This window comes from Cyprinodon tularosa, unplaced genomic scaffold, assembly GCF_016077235.1.
Source record: "Cyprinodon tularosa strain WSP-4 unplaced genomic scaffold, ASM1607723v1 ctg518, whole genome shotgun sequence".
NCBI classification, from domain to species: Eukaryota; Metazoa; Chordata; class Actinopteri; order Cyprinodontiformes; family Cyprinodontidae; genus Cyprinodon; species Cyprinodon tularosa.
The window spans coordinates 560,018-576,525 of record NW_024039250.1 but is presented as its reverse complement, the minus strand read 5'-3'; the positions used below and the strand labels follow the sequence as shown (position 1 = coordinate 576,525).

At 42.1% G+C, this 16,508-nt stretch overlaps 2 protein-coding genes across 4 annotated transcripts in view; one reads left to right on the top strand and one right to left on the bottom strand.

Annotated features, from left to right (window-relative positions):
- Positions 1-8,112, top strand: part of dtx2 (deltex 2, E3 ubiquitin ligase) — a 30,158-nt gene extending 22,046 nt beyond the window's left edge. For both annotated transcript variants that reach the window (XM_038303707.1, XM_038303709.1), the window contains 5 exons: positions 5-72; positions 1,531-1,698; positions 2,633-2,794; positions 5,555-5,644; positions 7,763-8,112. In XM_038303707.1, coding sequence (XP_038159635.1) covers positions 5-72; positions 1,531-1,698; positions 2,633-2,794; positions 5,555-5,644; positions 7,763-8,002 — 728 coding nt within the window. In that variant the 3' untranslated portion in view covers positions 8,003-8,112. The remainder of the gene's footprint in view (positions 1-4; positions 73-1,530; positions 1,699-2,632; positions 2,795-5,554; positions 5,645-7,762) is intronic.
- Positions 8,113-13,452: 5,340 nt separating this feature from the next.
- The window catches only part of gtf2ird1 (GTF2I repeat domain containing 1), a 77,950-nt gene continuing 74,894 nt past the window's right edge, over positions 13,453-16,508 (bottom strand). The window contains exons 24-28 of one of the 2 annotated variants that reach the window (XR_005282347.1): positions 16,183-16,375; positions 15,862-15,899; positions 15,669-15,778; positions 14,052-14,273; positions 13,453-13,937 (exon numbers count right to left, since the gene is read on the bottom strand). Coding sequence is in view for 1 of the 2 variants with exons in the window: in XM_038303710.1 (XP_038159638.1) it covers positions 14,205-14,273; positions 15,669-15,778; positions 15,862-15,899; positions 16,183-16,375 (410 nt within the window). In the remaining variant the exon portion in view is untranslated. Of the gene's footprint in view, positions 14,274-15,668; positions 15,779-15,861; positions 15,900-16,182; positions 16,376-16,508 lie in introns of both variants that reach the window. The other variant, XM_038303710.1, reaches the window with a different exon arrangement.

Genomic DNA, 16,508 nt, shown 5'->3' with positions numbered 1-16,508 from the left:
CCAGCGTCGGCTCAGAGGTCTGAGGATGTGATTCAGCGCTACATGGAGGTGGTGGCAGAGGTTCCAGAGGAGGTAAAGCTTTCCTATATGTTCTCCAGCCGTCAATGTCCAGGTTTATAAGCAAGGAGAGATTAAATGGAAAGGATTGCCTTCATTTGTATCATAGATGAATTTACTGCAACAGCCAAATGTTTCGTTGCTTTTTCTAAATGTTAGTTGGGATATTAATGTTGTGATTTTATGTTCTATTTAATACCCAGCCACCTGGGAATTAATATTTCTGATACTATAAGATGTTTATTGCCCTCCCTGGTAGGGGGGGTAACATACCTTATTTAATCAGGTATTATTTCGGCTGTTGTATATTGTTTATGACACACAGTCCTACCAACTGTGTGTTAGAACAATAAATAAAAGAGTGATTCGAGCTCTAATCATGGTCAAACAGTTAATTCTGCACATTCATGGAATAAATTTATCTTCTGTTCAAAATATAAGAGTTTATTAACAAAAATCAATCAGCTCCAAGTCAAACATATTTCAGTTTAACACTCTTAACCAAAACTAGTGAAACTAAACTAAACTAAACTAATATGTACTAAGAGGAAGGGGAACATGGTTGGAAAACATATTACAGTTTAAGATGGATTCTGTGTTTGAAACCAAAGTTTATCTGGAAGAATTTGGGATGTGATCAAATTAGCTTTTCACTAATTTAGAGAAATTGGAATGTTTTCAGACCAATTCACAATGATGATCCATGAGGTGTATAAAACATTATTTGGCCAAATAATGTTTTATTAAATCATTTGCTTAATCAAGAACCAGTAACCTTTAGTTAAATGATTCTTTACCCTCTTTGAAACAGCTAGCAGCGAATAGACATCAGGATTCCACTAAATGACTCTTGGTCAGACTTGGCAATGGAAATGTAATGAGCATCTGAGGAACACATGAACACTAATGTTCTGTCTCCTTGAACCCCAGTGGGCCTCAGCAGATGGCCGCTCACACTGAGCCTGTTTCTGCTGGAGGTTTCTTCCTGTTCAAAGGGAGTTTTTCCTCTCCACTGTCGCTACAAGCATGCTTAGTGTGAGGGATTGCTGAAGAGTCAATGAGTCGATGCAATCAGCTGGTTTTCCTTAGAAAACTTTGAATCAATCTGACTGGATGGCAGATGTGAATTGGAGCTATAGAAATAAACTGAATAGAATAGAATTGAAATCGTTAATGCTAGAAAAACAGATTTGCCTGTTTTAGGAAGCCCTAGCTTATTGGCTGTATGGCTGGAGTAAACAGGAAGTGTTTGTTTGCATGACGATGTGGATTTTCATGGGACACACCGCCTGCTTGTTTTCAGGGGTTCTCATAGCAGCAGCGTCTACAGAGATTGAATTATTTCATGTTCGTTGACATAAACGTGTTTTTATTTTTCAAATCATGTTTTTTTTTTTAATGCCTTTGTGTTTGAGACAGACTAGTGTGTTTGCTTGTTTTTCTCCACCTGCCTAACTCTATATTACCCGTCAGGACTGCATCATCTGCATGGATCAGCTGTCCAATCCGTCCAGCTACGAGATGCCGTCCTCAGAGGAGGGGGGCCAGAGCATCCTGCCAGAAACTGTGGGGAAGTTCATCAAATGTGGTCACACTCTGCACATGCTCTGCATGCTGGCCATGTACAACAATGGAACAAAGGTAAAGAGCGGCTCTGATTGGCTGTTACCTTAACTCTACCTCAGAGGGCGAAATATCTACATTTTAAAGGAAAAGCCTGGTTAGTGAGGAATAATCAACGGATCATTATTTATACCTCAAACTAACACGTTCGCAGTGATTTAATGAATTTAACGTTATTTTCGTCATGATCACTGAGTCTGGGAGCGGCCGTGTTTGCCCAAATATAGTAACCTGCCATCTTCCAGCAGTGACGTCACGGTGCGGTAAGCCTAGCGCCATTCTCCCCGCTTTCCAAGCTAAATCAATGGGAACTACTAGACACATCTGCAATCAACAACAATTATTGAAGATTTCCAGAGGACTTCACCATTGAAATTCACCAGAGCTATAGTGAAACTGACAATGCCCACGTGCATGGCAGCTGGATGCTGGAATACATCAGGTAAAAGTGAAAAAAAGAGTTATTCCACCTTTCTGATTCCTGATCCTCCACGGACGGGTTGGTCGTTGGATCGCCAACTTGAAGAGGGAGGATTTGCCATCGAACTTCTGGCCAGAGAAAAAACCCGTAATATGTAGCCAACATTTGGAAGAAGAATGTTTTCAAAATGACTTGGATAATAGCGCGTTGTGACAAACACCAGATACAGCACTGGGACTTGATCAACAGCCGATACCGCACCGTGACAATGTCACTAACCAGTAGGTGGCAGTAGTGTTCTTTGACAAACATGGATGCCTCCAGTAAAACACATTCACAGGAAAATTACTCTGAATTAAAAACACTGATCATTTATTAAACAGGATGGAATCATTTTAGATTTAAAGAACTTTCAGAAGTTTGAATTCTGAATGTGAGCGACTTTTCCTTTAAATTAAATGAAGATGTTTGATTCGGTCGTTCATCTGAGGTCGGGGGAGTTCAGCTTAAAGATTTGTCTCGTCTCTGCAGGACGGCAGCTTACAGTGTCCATCCTGTAAAACGATCTACGGAGAGAAGACCGGCACGCAGCCAAAAGGCAAGATGGAGATCTACAGCGTGGCTCAGTCGCTGCCTGGACACCCCGACTGCGGCACCATTCAGATCATCTACAGCATCCCACCTGGCATCCAGGCAAGGGCCCAACTTTGGAATGAAAGCTGGTGGGGGCGCTCTAAGGGTGGGGGCGCTCTAAGGGTGGGGGCGCTCTAAGGGTGGGGGCGCTCTAAGGGTGGGGGGGCGCTCTAAGGGTGGGGGGGGCGCTCTAAGGGTGGGGGCGCTCTAAGGGTGGGGGCGCTCTAAGGGTGGGGGCGCTCTAAAGGGTGGGGAGGCTCTAAGGGTGGGGGGGCGCTCTAAGGGTGGGGGCGCTCTAAGGGTGGGGGCGCTCTAAGGGTGGGGCGCTCTAAGGGTGGGGGGCGCTCTAAGGGTGGGGGGGCGCTCTAAGGGTGGGGGGGGCGCTCTAAGGGGTGGGGACGCTCTAAGGGTGGGGGCGCTCTAAGGGTGGGGGATGCTCTAAGGGTGGGGGGCGCTCTAAGGGGTGGGGGGCGCTCTAAGGGTGGGGGCGCTCTAAGGGTGGGGGGCGCTCCTAAGGGTGGGGGCGCTCTAAGGGTGGGGGCGCTCTAAGGTGGGGGGCGCTCTAAGGGTGGGGGCGCTCTAAGGGTGGGGGCGCTCTAAGGGTGGGGGCGCTCTAAGGGTGGGGGCGCGCTAAGGGTGGGGGGCGCTCTAAGGGTGGGGGGCGCTCTAAGGGTGGGGGCGCTCTAAGGGTGGGGACGCTCTAAGGGTGGGGGCGCTCTAAGGGTGGGGGATGCTCTAAGGGTGGGGGGCGCTCTAAGGGTGGGGGCGCTCTAAGGGTGGGGGCGCTCTAAGGGTGGGGGGCGCTCTAAGGGTGGGGGCGCTCTAAGGGTGGGGGCGCTCTAAGGGTGGGGGCGCTCTAAGGGTGGGGGCTGATGGAGCTACAGTTAATCCACCTGAACAGGTTTTTGTATTTTAGCTCAAACATCTATTTATTGAATGTTTTCCTATCATTGAAAACACAAGAGAACCTTAATAGACTCACATTTATATTTATATATAGTTAGAGATGCCTTTTAATGCATTATATATATTTATAGGGCTCAAAAACATTAATGTATAAAAAAAATAACAGCGGATTCCGATGCCAAAATCAATAAATCATGCATCCCTAGAAGTACAATTTCAATTCCATCCAGAAAAATATGGATTTGCTACAATTTAAATATAGCATACTTTTTTCTTTTTAACTTTCTAATAAACTTGGAGATATATTTTATTGCATTTCCCAGTAAATCGGTTTCACCTTTAAATCTGCAGCTCTCCCTGCTTCTCTGTTTAAAAACATTTATGAACTTAACTAATATAATGAAGCCAGAAATAACATTTCTAGATCTGTAGAATCTCTGCAGCCTGATTCTGTCTGATCAATAAGAAAACATGTTAATTTAAAAACTGTAACTGGGAGTCATGGTCCTCTGAAAATTCAAGCTTTTATAGTAAAGAAGAACGCAACATTTAAACTGTTTTCTCAAGCTTCTTGCATTATAATACTAACTTGTATAAACTTATAATCTGTTGCCATTTTTAGCTGAAAAGCTCCGTATGTCTCAAGAACTGATTTTCTATTTTCATTTAACCAACCCGTCTCCTAACTTTTAACTTAAACATACATGGTAGTATCTCTCGTTTGATGCTGCTGTGCGTTGTCTCAAAGCGGCAGATCCGATGATGTCACACCGAGAGGCGGGACACGGGAGCAGCAGGAGAGGAAAAGAAAACACGGACTCAAAACGTCTGAACGCAGATATCTGCACCCGACCTGTTAGCTTTAGCTAAAGTAAAGCCTGGTTTATCCTCAGAAACCAGGTCGTCTGCGTGTGTCGCAGTTAACGTAGATATGCCCCGCCCCTTCCGCAGACACTCTGCTGCACCTCTCCAAAATTGTAGGTGAGCGCAGACAGGAGGCCTCTGATTGGTCAGATCTATACTCGCTCTACTCTATGCGCATTTCCTGTTTGGTTCCTTAGCGGCTGGTTTTGTTTGTCTGACCGCCATTTTGGAAAACGACTGAAGATGGAGCAGCTAGCAGAGCGAGGTGTACGAGAACGCTGGGAGCCTTTTTCCACCTGGATCCCCGCTCTTTCTTTAGATCCACAAACCAGAGCTGCTCCGACAAAATGAAATTATTACATAACAAGAAGCTTCTAGTATAGAAATGTGGGCAGTTCTGCTCCTGTTCTTCAGACTCAGACCTTGTTTTCCAGATGAAATGCAAACTTTGGGACGCAGCTTTTCCCTCCGCTTGTTCACCTTTCTTTAGCCTCTCCTGGTGATGTCGACAATAATTTAACATTTAGTCGTTCTAATGTTTTTTTTTTATCAAATTTTTTTAATGGTTTCTGCTTTGCTGCTCTTCCTTTAAATAAATCAATTAACATCTTAAACGACTTTGAGCTGCTCGCCTCTGTAGATGAGTACATTCTAATGAAGCAGATCTACGGTTCTTAGTCGGTGAAGGGATGTTAAATTAAAGAGTCTGATTGACTTAATGTACCAATTTTTTATTTGGCTGATGAGTTCTGCTAGATCTATTTCTAGCAAATCTATTTAACAGGAAATATAAAGATGAAGAAAATAAAGAAATACTCGGGTAGATCAGACGCTATCAGGGGAGTTTATGCTGCAAAAATAGTAGCGACATTTTCTAAGGATGCAAAGAAAGTTTACTGGAAACGATGTTCAGTCTGCAGTCGTTTTCTAAAGTAAATAAATATGGATGTTTCTGCTCCACATCCAGCGTTTTTCATTAAAGCTTTCAGAATCTTTGCTCATATTTGGATCCAGCTGCTGTGATTTTCTTCGCTTGTTTTCCTCCTTTAGGGCCCGGAGCATCCAAACCCCGGGCAGCCCTTCACCTGCAGAGGATTCCCTCGCTTCTGCTTCCTTCCTGATAATGACAAGGGCAGAAAGGTAAAGAAACCTAAAACTTGTCTGCTTCCTGCGGGGGTTCAGTCCTTAGTGGGCCGTACGCGTTACAGGCTGTAGTTCAAACGGTGCGTTCATGGTCACCTGCAGCTTTCAGTCTGAGCTTCCAGATCTATAGTGATCATTCTCTGAGCATCATTCACGCTCACTAACACTACAACCGCCAAGCAGTGTTTCTGGCAGCCATCTTGGATTTATTTTTAGTCTTCAGGGCCAGAAACTATTATTAGTCTTTGTGACATTTTAGTTATAACGATATGTGAGAGTTTTAATCAGTTTAATGTTGCAAAAAAAAAGATGAACCTTTTATAATTTGGAATAACAACCAGATTGTTTCCCAGCCTGCAGCTCTATCCTAGATGCTACAATATCTGGGTATAGAAAGCTGCTGTGCAGATCATCATTGCTGTTGGCAGAAAACTTTGATTTATAGAATTCAAATAAACTTTTTTATGAATTAATCCAATACTTTGTAAAAAAAAAAAAAAAAAGTGTCTCACAAAAGCTGTGAAAATAGCAGATCTAGTTCAACACATCCTATTGGTTAATATAGCAGACAGATAAGCTGACAGAATGTCCAATAAAGGAAAGGTTTTAGACATCCAAAGCAAACATTCCTGATCTACTATGAATTCTGCATGAAACACAGATCTATAAAATCTGCATTAGTCCAAAAAAAGCAAAAAACAAAAACACTTTTCTTTCTACTTTGGTCATTTTGTCTTTATTTCTTCAATATATTTGCCTTGTGTTTCCATGGCAACCCAGACCTAAACTGATTGAATATGCTGCTAAAATGTTGAAATATTTAAAGGAAAAAGATAAAATGTTTTAATGACAATACAAGGAAACATTTACATCATATTCAAATAGAAACGAGCAGAATGAGAGAGAAATATTCATCCAAAAATAAACAGAATGCAATGAAATATTTTATTTTTATTTACAGGGTTCCTGCAGGTCCTTAAAAAGTCTTAAAAGGCATTGAATTCTTCAATATAAAATCAAGGCCTTAATTGGTATTAAAATGTCTTAAATCAGTCTGTCATAGGTCTAAAAATTGTTACCACGTCATAAATAGGATTTTATTTTTGTAAGTCATATCAAACATTAAAATAATTGACAATATTTTTGGAACCGTAACCGTTATTGTTTCAGTCCTAATAGAACAGATATAGACGATGTGGCGTACGGACCTTGGGATGATGCGCCACTCAACTTTCTATCTGGACAACATGGGGGAGTTTAAATTCAATGAAAAATAAGCTATCACAATAAAGCTAAAATAAGCTAAAACCTCTGCCAGGGAATGTAGGTGAAGCACGATGTGGATCAAGCAGTGGAGACACGTGGGAAGCATGAAACTCAGAACGTCAAAATGCAGTTATGGAGAAGCAGCGGGTATTTCTGCGTCAGGTAAATCATGTTAAATCATGCGGCAACGATCAACCAATCATGTAGCGTAACGTCACTGGCATGAAGCAGGACCCGAGCAGATCTAGTAACACAGGTCGGCGCGGATGTGTCAGATCAGATGATTAGAAAATATTCTCTAAAAGCTCCAAGGCGAAGGTGTCCAGTGGCGATATTTTACGACCTCCTGGACGTAGCAGCTATAAACACGTTGGTTTTGTTTAGGAGCCGTTTGAACGTCACCGTCTCACACAGAGATTTTATCCTTGATTTTGGACCGATCTGCATTTTATAAGGACTAAAACTAGAAAGAAATTGTAAGTTAAAAGACAAATTTGATTTGAAAATGGTTAAAAGAGGAAAGACCTGAGTTTCTTTGCTCAGTGACTCTGAAATAGAAAAGAAGTAACAATTAACTGACTTTCATTTTTGCTTCTGACATCAAAGGCTCCATTTCTTTCACCGTCATTCATGAGGAAACGTTTGTAAAGCTGTAATTAAATCTAAATGATTTCAAAGCAACAGGTTTTTAAAATAACCAAAGCTTTCTCCCTCCGTTCTGTGTTAATATTATGGAGTTGATCAGATTTGAAGGTCTGTAGGTTTTTATAACGACATCATTAAACATCCTGATCAGTTGTGGGGAATCGGGTCATCCTGACTCTGCTGCGCCTCTCTGCTCGCCATCAGGTCCTGGAGCTGCTGAAGGTGGCGTGGATGCGGCGGCTCATCTTCACCGTGGGGACGTCCAGCACCACCGGGGAGCACGACACGGTGGTTTGGAACGGCATCCACCACAAAACCGAGATGATGTCCAACCTGTCGGGCCACGGCTACCCGGACCCCAACTACCTGGACAACGTCCTGTCTGAGCTGGCCTCGCAGGGCGTGACCGAGGACTGCCTCAAACCGCCCGCCGGCAGCGGTTAGCTCCCAGCGTCGCCCACTTCCATCCCACCGCTAACCTCCGGCTCAGCCTTTAGAGCCCAGTGGGTTCCTGTGGGTCCAAACGGGACGAAAGACAAAAAGATACAGACGGAAAAAAAAGAAAAATATCTCTGTGAAAAAGCTGCCTGGTTCATACGCTGCTGCATTCCTGCGAGACACAAACCCCAACTGGAAAAAAGAACGGGGGGGGGTGAGTCTGATCGGTAGAACCTCCCACTGGAAAACTAGTGATTTTATTAGATTTTTCCCGGTATCATTGTTTCAGCTGCAGTAGGAAGCGGAGCTCACTTTGGGAATAAAAAATCTCATCAAGCACTTTAGTTCTGACATGAAGATTTCAGCTGACCGGTTACCAACCGGGAACACGAGCAGTCTGACAACAACACTAACCGTCAAGTAGCAACGTCAGTACAACCAACAGATCTGATGAGAAGAGGCAATACTTCACCCTGTAAATAAAGATATGAATGCATCAAAAATAGCAGAGAAAAAGAAATGCCATAAAGTCGTGACTTTTCTTCATTATTTAGCCATCCTCTGTGTAAATCTTCAAAATGGAGGATCGTCTGCAGCTGTTTCCTCTTCTAATGTCACAGTTGCTGTTGGAGGGAATGATGTTCCAGAGAAATCAGTCGTTAACGCCCCGTTTACACGAAACCTCTGAAACCGTTCCGAGTTCGGACCGAGCCTGGATGCGTTAACCACGCCGAGTTCGGACCGAGCCTGGATCGGTTGACCGTTCCGAGTTCGGACCGAGCCTGGATGCGTTAACCGTTCCGAGTTCGGACCGAGCCTGGATGCGTTAACCGTTCCGAGTTCGGACCGAGCCTTGATCCGTTGACCGTTCCGAGTTCGGACCGAGCCTGGATCCGTTGACCGCGCCGAGTTCGGACCGTGTCTGGATCCGTTGACCGTTCCGAGTTCGGACCGAGCCTGGATCCGTTGACCGTTCCGAGTTCGGACAGAGCCTGGATCCGTTGACCGTTCCGAGTTCGGACAGAGCCTGGATCCGTTGACCGTTCCGAGTTCGGACAGAGCCTGGATCCGTTGACCGTTCCGAGTTCGGACCGAGCCTGGATCCGTTGACCGCGCCGAGTTCGGACCGAGTCTGGATCCGTTGACCGTTCCGAGTTCGGACCGAGCCTGGATGCGTTAACAGTTCCGAGTTCGGACCGAGCCTGGATCCGTTGACCGTTCCGAGCCTGGATGCGTTAACCGTTCAGAGTTCGGACCGAGCCTGGATGCGTTAACCGTTCCGAGTTCGGACCGAGCCTGGATCCGTTGACCGCGCCGAGTTCGGACCGAGCCTGGATCCGTTAACCGTTCCGAGTTCGGACCGAGCCTGGATCCGTTGACCGTTCCGAGTTCGGACAGAGCCTGGATCAGTTGACCGCGCCGAGTTCGGACCGAGCCTGGATCCGTTAACCGTTCCGAGTTCGGGCCGAGCCTGGATCCGGTAACCGTGCCGAGTTCGGACCGAGCCTGGATCAGTTGACCGTGCCGAGTTCGGAAGGAGCCTGGATCCGTTGACCGTTTCAAGCTTGGTTCTTACGACTATTTAGTCACCACACTAGCACGGTTCCTCGCCTCCTATCGGAGGTCAATGATACCAAACTTCCTGAATGTTATGGGCGCCGCCATGTTAGTTTGCTTTTTTTTTTCCTCTAGAGAGCAGTAGTACCATAGATCGCCACTAGGAGGCGAAGAACTGCGCTAGCGTGGTGTGGAAATGGTTGTAAAAAAAACAAGCATAAATTGCAAGGAACTCTGCTCAGATTGGTTTTCAGTGTGTGAACCAGGCTCTAGTTATCAGAGAACCGAGCCACAACTGAGCCGCGCCGAGCCCTACTGATAACTAGCACTAGAGTTAGCGCGGTTCGGTTACTTTCCATTTACACTAAAATGTTACCTTGGTTACCGTGCTCCGACTGATCTCAGCACGGTTTCAAAAGCTTATTGTAAATGGGGCTATATATCACCTCTGAGACAAAAAAAAAGTAAAAAAAAAAAAATTTGCCATTTGAGAGGATTTGACCGTGTGACAATCAAGAGTCTTTAAAGTTTGTCTTCATTAAAACAAGACTAGCGAAGCTGCAGCGAACATGTTCCCACGAGGTCCAACCTCCTGTATCACACATTATTCTGCTCGCAGTGACAGCTGATCAGCTCAGCCTCCATGTGTGTAACTTTAAAAACTGTCTGCAATAAAGAAATGATGCAAACGAAGCCTCGCTTATTTCTGTAGTCTGCTGCCGTTTCACTCAAACACCAAGCAGCCGATGAATGTGGGGAAGCTTTCATTCTGACGTTAACTTCCACTGTCAGAACATCTGGTTTAGGAAAGCAGAGGAAGGATTTACATCCATATTATAACCCGGAAAATATGGGGTTATATTATATATATCGATCAGAATCTAAAAAACAACATAGTTATTCCAAAAAGTTAATCCACTGGACGTTGTTTCAAAGTTTGAAGACGTTTCTCTTCCATCCAGGATTCTAAATGTCAGAAATAGCGTTTAGTTCCAGGTTTTATCCAGCGGCCCAAAATAGCCTGGTTTTAGTTTAGAAAACATGCAGATAGAAACGGATGAACGGGTCCCCCCCTTTGGAATGGGGGTCGTTTGGCTTCTTTGTTAGCCTGCAATGCCCCATACCTGTCTATGTCTCTGAAAGGGGGGTCGTTAGAGGGAATAGTTGGCCTGGCTGATTAGACGAGGTCTTCTGTTCCCCTGTACAGCCGGTGGGGTTGCGATGATTCGCGGGAAGGAATCAACTCTATCGCTGCATTGAAGGTTTTAGAAGCTGAAATCTGAGTCTGTTCCAATTTGCATGTTTTCTAAACAAAAACAAGGTTTTTATCCAGCAGAACCAGGTGACAAAAAATCCACAACATTAATATGGCATCCAACCCGGATGGGCATATAATCCCAACATCTGTCAACTGAGTTGTTTTTAAACATAATATCTGTGGGAAATGTTGAATTAATTCGAAGTAAAGCTTTAAAATGTATTTGTTGTTTTTTTTTAAGAAGGTAGGCTGTAAATAAAGTAGATAAAAATGATAAAGTTGGTAAATAGAAAGAGAAACTAGAAGGTAGAGGAGGCGCAGCCTGGAGCCATTCTATTCAGTTTATTTCTATAGCTCCAATTCACATCATGTCATCTCAGGTCACTTTCCAGTTCACCAGATCATCCAGTCAGATTGATTCAAAGTTTTCTATCTAAGGAAAACCAGCTGATTGCATCGACTCATTGACTCTTCAGCAATCCCTCACACTAAGCATGCTTGTAGCAACAGTGGAGAGGAAAAACTCCCTTTGAACAGGAAGAAACCTCCAGCAGAACCAGGCTCAGTGTGAGCGGCCATCTGCTGAGGCCCACTGGGGTTCAAGGAGACAGAAGCAGACATAGAAAAAGAAGCATAGATACAAAAGGCAACTGTCAACCAGCTCCACAGGCGGCCCCGTCCAGGAAACACACAGCCAGGCAGACGAGCTCCGAGCCAGCTCCCATGTCAGAGGATGAAGAGAGCACATCCAGTTAGTCAGTGGATGGGACGCAAAACATCTTCAAACTTGGAAACAAAGTGTAATGGGTTGTTTTTTTTTTTTTTTTACTTTTTTGGAATGACTCTGACCAGGATGACTGAGAATCTTCACCAGCAACAACCAGCAAATGCTCCGTCCAACTATAGATCAACTAACATTCTCATGAATCAAGACAGAAACTGAACAGTAGTATTAAATAAGCTACTTTAAAGTGAGCCGTGTCACAATAAGATTAAATGGAATAAATGTTTGTGGCGCCGATTTAGATATTGCTTCAAATCTGTGGTGTTATTAGCCTGACGAACTTTTAACACTGAAGTGGTTCCACTCCTGATTGTTCCCCTCTGCCTGGGAAATTCATTCATTAAGTGTATTTTACTAATTAGATTTAAATTCTACAGATTTAGAAAATTTAAACAAGTAGCTGCTTACAGCTTAAAGTGAAAACGCACAGCCTGACAAACGGCTTAGAAATATAAATTTATCATATTTACTAGAAACTGAAATGTTCCCTAAGGGACTAAACTAGAGCTAAAGGGGAAGGCCGTTTTTTTTAGGGATGCAGGATATTGGGATTTTGGCCGATATCCGATATGCCGATATTTTAAAACTCATGTATCCGATAACCGATATCGATACCGATGTTAAAGCTGGACAAAAATAAGTAGTCATTGAAAATAGCAGTTTTGTTATCCATTTCTGGCACTTTGAAAAATAATAAACTCAAATATATTTTCATATGCTGATATCAAATAGATTTTTAAAAACGCGGTATCGATCTATTTTACTTTCAAAATCTCGTGAAATTTCATCGTTCTGTTACAAACTCTCGTGATATTTTGCAAATTCTTGTGAGATTTTGTTAGTAAAATAGATCGATACCGCGTCATTATATCAACATATAAAAATATGGCAACATTTGGTGAATTTTCGGGGGATTTCGTAGCATAACGATGACATATAGCAATATTTCATTAGTAAAAGAGATTGATATGGTGTTTTTAAATGGCAATATATCAGCATATGAAGATATTGGGATATTTTAATGGATCAATATTTTTTCCCTCGTCTTTAGAAGTTTTTAAGTCTGTAAAAAAGACGTTTTTGAGGAAGAAGAAGAAGTAGTATTTATTAATTTATTTTTTAGACTTTAGAAACTCAGAAGCTGATCAAATATCGGTGGGGTGGCCGATGTCCGATATTCAGTTTTAAGGCCGATACTGATAGGGGGCCCATTATATCGTGCATCCCTAGTTTTTTTTCCTTTTTTTTTTTTTTACCTTGGCCCCTTGATTTTCCGTTATTCCTTCATGTTCTACTCTCCCATATGAGTTTAGTGTCATTTGGAGCCGTTCTGAAGATATTCCGTTAGGTTATATCCAGTAACGCCTTCCTATGGGCAACGACTTGAAGGCACAAACTAAACTGTTCTACATTTATTCTTTATGGTACGCCAGCATTCAGAACATGGAGGCCAATCACTGTCCCCCAGACATCCGCCGTTAGATTATTTATATTTTTTTAAAACAAAGCGGGACATGTATGATGTCATCCGCGCACACCGGCGCTTTTTTCCTCTCCACTGTCGCTACAAGCATGCTTAGTGTGAGGGATTGCTGAAGAGTCAATGAGTCGATGCAATCAGCTGGTTTTCCTTAGATAGAAAACTTTGAATCAATCTGACTGGATGATCTGGTGAACTGGAAAGTGACCTGAGATGACATGATGTGAATTGGAGCTATAGAAATACACTGAATAGAATTGAACTATTTTTGACTAAAAAGCCACAAAAGTAGCTAAAAATTCCTGCATTTATACAAATTAAAAATAATTTTAGCTGTCAGGGAAATAAAGAAAACATTGAAAACAAACGGGAGCAGATTGAAAGTGCAAGGCAACACATTTTATTTGAAAGGCCTAACTGGCGTTAAGGTACAGCATATTAAATATAATTAGTCCAGACGGTCATCGCAGAGTAACATACCATTCTTTTCTTTACAAGATACATTCAGGCTGACTTAAAATGACATATTTTACACGTTAATGTTAACAGTTAAAGTACTTCCTGCTGACCAAAACTTTAGTCCTTTTTTTTTCTTTTTTTATCTCATGATGAACAAAACAACTTAAGACACTTAAAAGCTGCTGTTTCAGTCTGTAGATTAGCAGCTACCTATATTAATCTGAGTTAGTGTAATGAGTTCCTCAAAGTATGACAGAATAATATATTTTACATCCCTGCACAAAATGTTATATTTGAATAAATATAATAAATAAAAAAGTACAAATAGTTGAACAGAACTAGATCATTTCTGCAGCCAAATGCTCAACTTAAAATGTTGACTCAGTAGACGGACACTTTGTAACTGAAAAAAGGAAATAACATGATGTTAGTGATGTTTCCAGCTTTAAAAAGTTAAATAAGTCTTTTTTTTTTTTCCTTAAAAAGCAAAACAAGCCAAGCTTTCTGACACACATACATTCTGGGCTTCCTCTCCTTCGGAGTCGAACCTGCAGCTTTTATAAAATGGTTCTGCAGAGATTGGCATGACTTGTTCCTCTGGAAACGGTTTAGTGTCCTTAATGGAAGAGAAACCGATGCCTCCTTAAATCTCTTTGCTGCAGTTTGTCCTTCAGTAATTCACCTTCCCGGGAACCTGGACGTTAACTCCACTGTAGTCCACCATGTACATGGGCCACTGCTGCAGGGACACAGAGAGGGGGGGGGGCGTCAACAGCTCAGATAGCAGCTTTACTTTACGAGACCTAATACTGGGTTTATACAGGAATCAGTCACTCTAATTTAATTTCATTCACTCAGAAATAACTTTAATTCCATCAACAGCTACCCATGACTCTCATATATATGATATATATATATACCGTATGTGTGTGTGTGTGTGTGGCCATGTCTTTAATACCTGGTGGGGACAATTTCCTAGGAACCAACAACTGGTCCCCATAAGGAAAGTTTCTCTTCTTGGGGTGGGGGGTAGGTTTAGGACTAAGGTGTGAATTGAGTTTAGGTTAGGGATAGGTATGTGTCGGTAATGGTTAGGGTTAGGGCAAGGGTCACGGTTAGGCCATATAAATTAGTGGGAAATGAATGGAAGTCAATGGAAGGTCCCCACAAGGATATTGTGACACAACGAGTGTGTGTGTGTGTGTGTATATCAGAATCAGAAATACTTTAATAATCTCAGAGGGAAATTACTTTTGTTAGACGCTCCAGTTACAGTTATATATATATATATAAACACACATCCAACTACACAAGATAATAAAAATAGAAATAAAAAAGAGATAGAATATATACACATATAGCTCTTCTGTATGTATACATGTATGTGTATCTATATGCTTATGTAAAAACTAAATCCAAGTAAAGTGATACGTGGCGTGCAAAAATAGTGCATAAATGTCAATTACAGGGGTGTATATACATATATACACACATATATATATATATATGTGTGTATACACAAACTACAAAGATCCTTTGTAGTTTTTTTCTGTCAACTGCGGCTACTGTCATTTTTTTTGGCTACCAAGTCTTTGGTTTTGCAATACTTTGTTTTGCCACTAGAGGCACTGAAGTAAAACCACAGATGTTCACTGGTGGCTAATAAATCGCTAATGGATCAACAATCAATCACACAATTTATATAAAAAACTTAAAATGTTTTTTTATTCAGTTTTTTTTTTTTATCTCACTTGCTTTTTAGGACAGAAAACAAATAAAACAAACAAAAAGAAAAACAAACTTTTTAAGGGGATTTTTTTCCACTTGCCTTTCAGGGCTTCCGTAGAATATAAACTACAAATGATTGGAAATCCTGAAGTTCCCACATAAAACTATTAATGTTAATCTGCTTTATTTCTTAAAACTTTTCCTCTCAAATATGTTTTTTTTGGTATTTTTTTTAAGGATTTATCTAATATTAAAGTTGGGGAAAAAAGCAAAGCTATTGATATAAATACTGGCTCCCTGTAAATGAATTAATATTCATTCTTGAAAGATAATCCACCTTATTTATTATTATAAAGGTTTATTAAACAGCCTGAATGACTTCAGACCGGATGATTGGTTAACGCACCATAACTGGAATCTGATTGGCTGATATCCCCAGGTCAGAGGAAGCGGGTATGCGGCTGCTCTCATGGACTCTCTTGCGTTTCCGTCGGTTAGTCGAGGCGTCTGTTCCTACTAAAAGCACAGAGCAGATAACAGTTCAGCAGAGTAGAGCTTTTTAATCTAGATTCAACCAATGCAGGGGGAATTTCTCCTACCTGTGTTACAAGCCTGGCTGCAGATTTCTGCAAAAGGTCTGAGAGAGGAGAAGGTTTACATTAGCCTGCAGCTTAGGGAACTTTTTCACACCCTAGAAGTTAAGAAAACAGACTCCTAATCTGGATTATTTCAACCATTTTTCCTTTTCTTTCATCTAAAATGAGCTGATGTCAAAGCAGACTCTGTTTTCTTATAAATAAATATATATCCTTGTTGTAAAGAATGTACTGTGTGACAGATCAAAGGCCGAGGTTTAAATAAAGCGTCGGCAGCGAGAGCCTAAATTCCTCCTGTCAGCTTCCAGGAGGCTGTGAACTCACTGCAGCTGGCTCTTCACGTTGAACGTTATTTTATCCGCAGCTTGAAGGATTTTCTCCAAACACACGATGTCGTAGGTGTTGGGGTTTCGGAGGGGGACGTCGTCCGGAAGGCCGCTGACTTCTACAGACTCGGGACTGCCACGGATCAGCTTGTAGGGGACAACCACGGAGCGGTCGGAGCCCAGGGCCTCACCTGGATCACACAATAAGAGGCTCAGAATAATCGTTTTCAATATTTCAGGTAACATCACTGATTTTAGACCTAAACTGGCCTGTAAATACAGCTGGCAATAGAAATAGAAAGAAGTTTAGGTTTCTATTAAAAA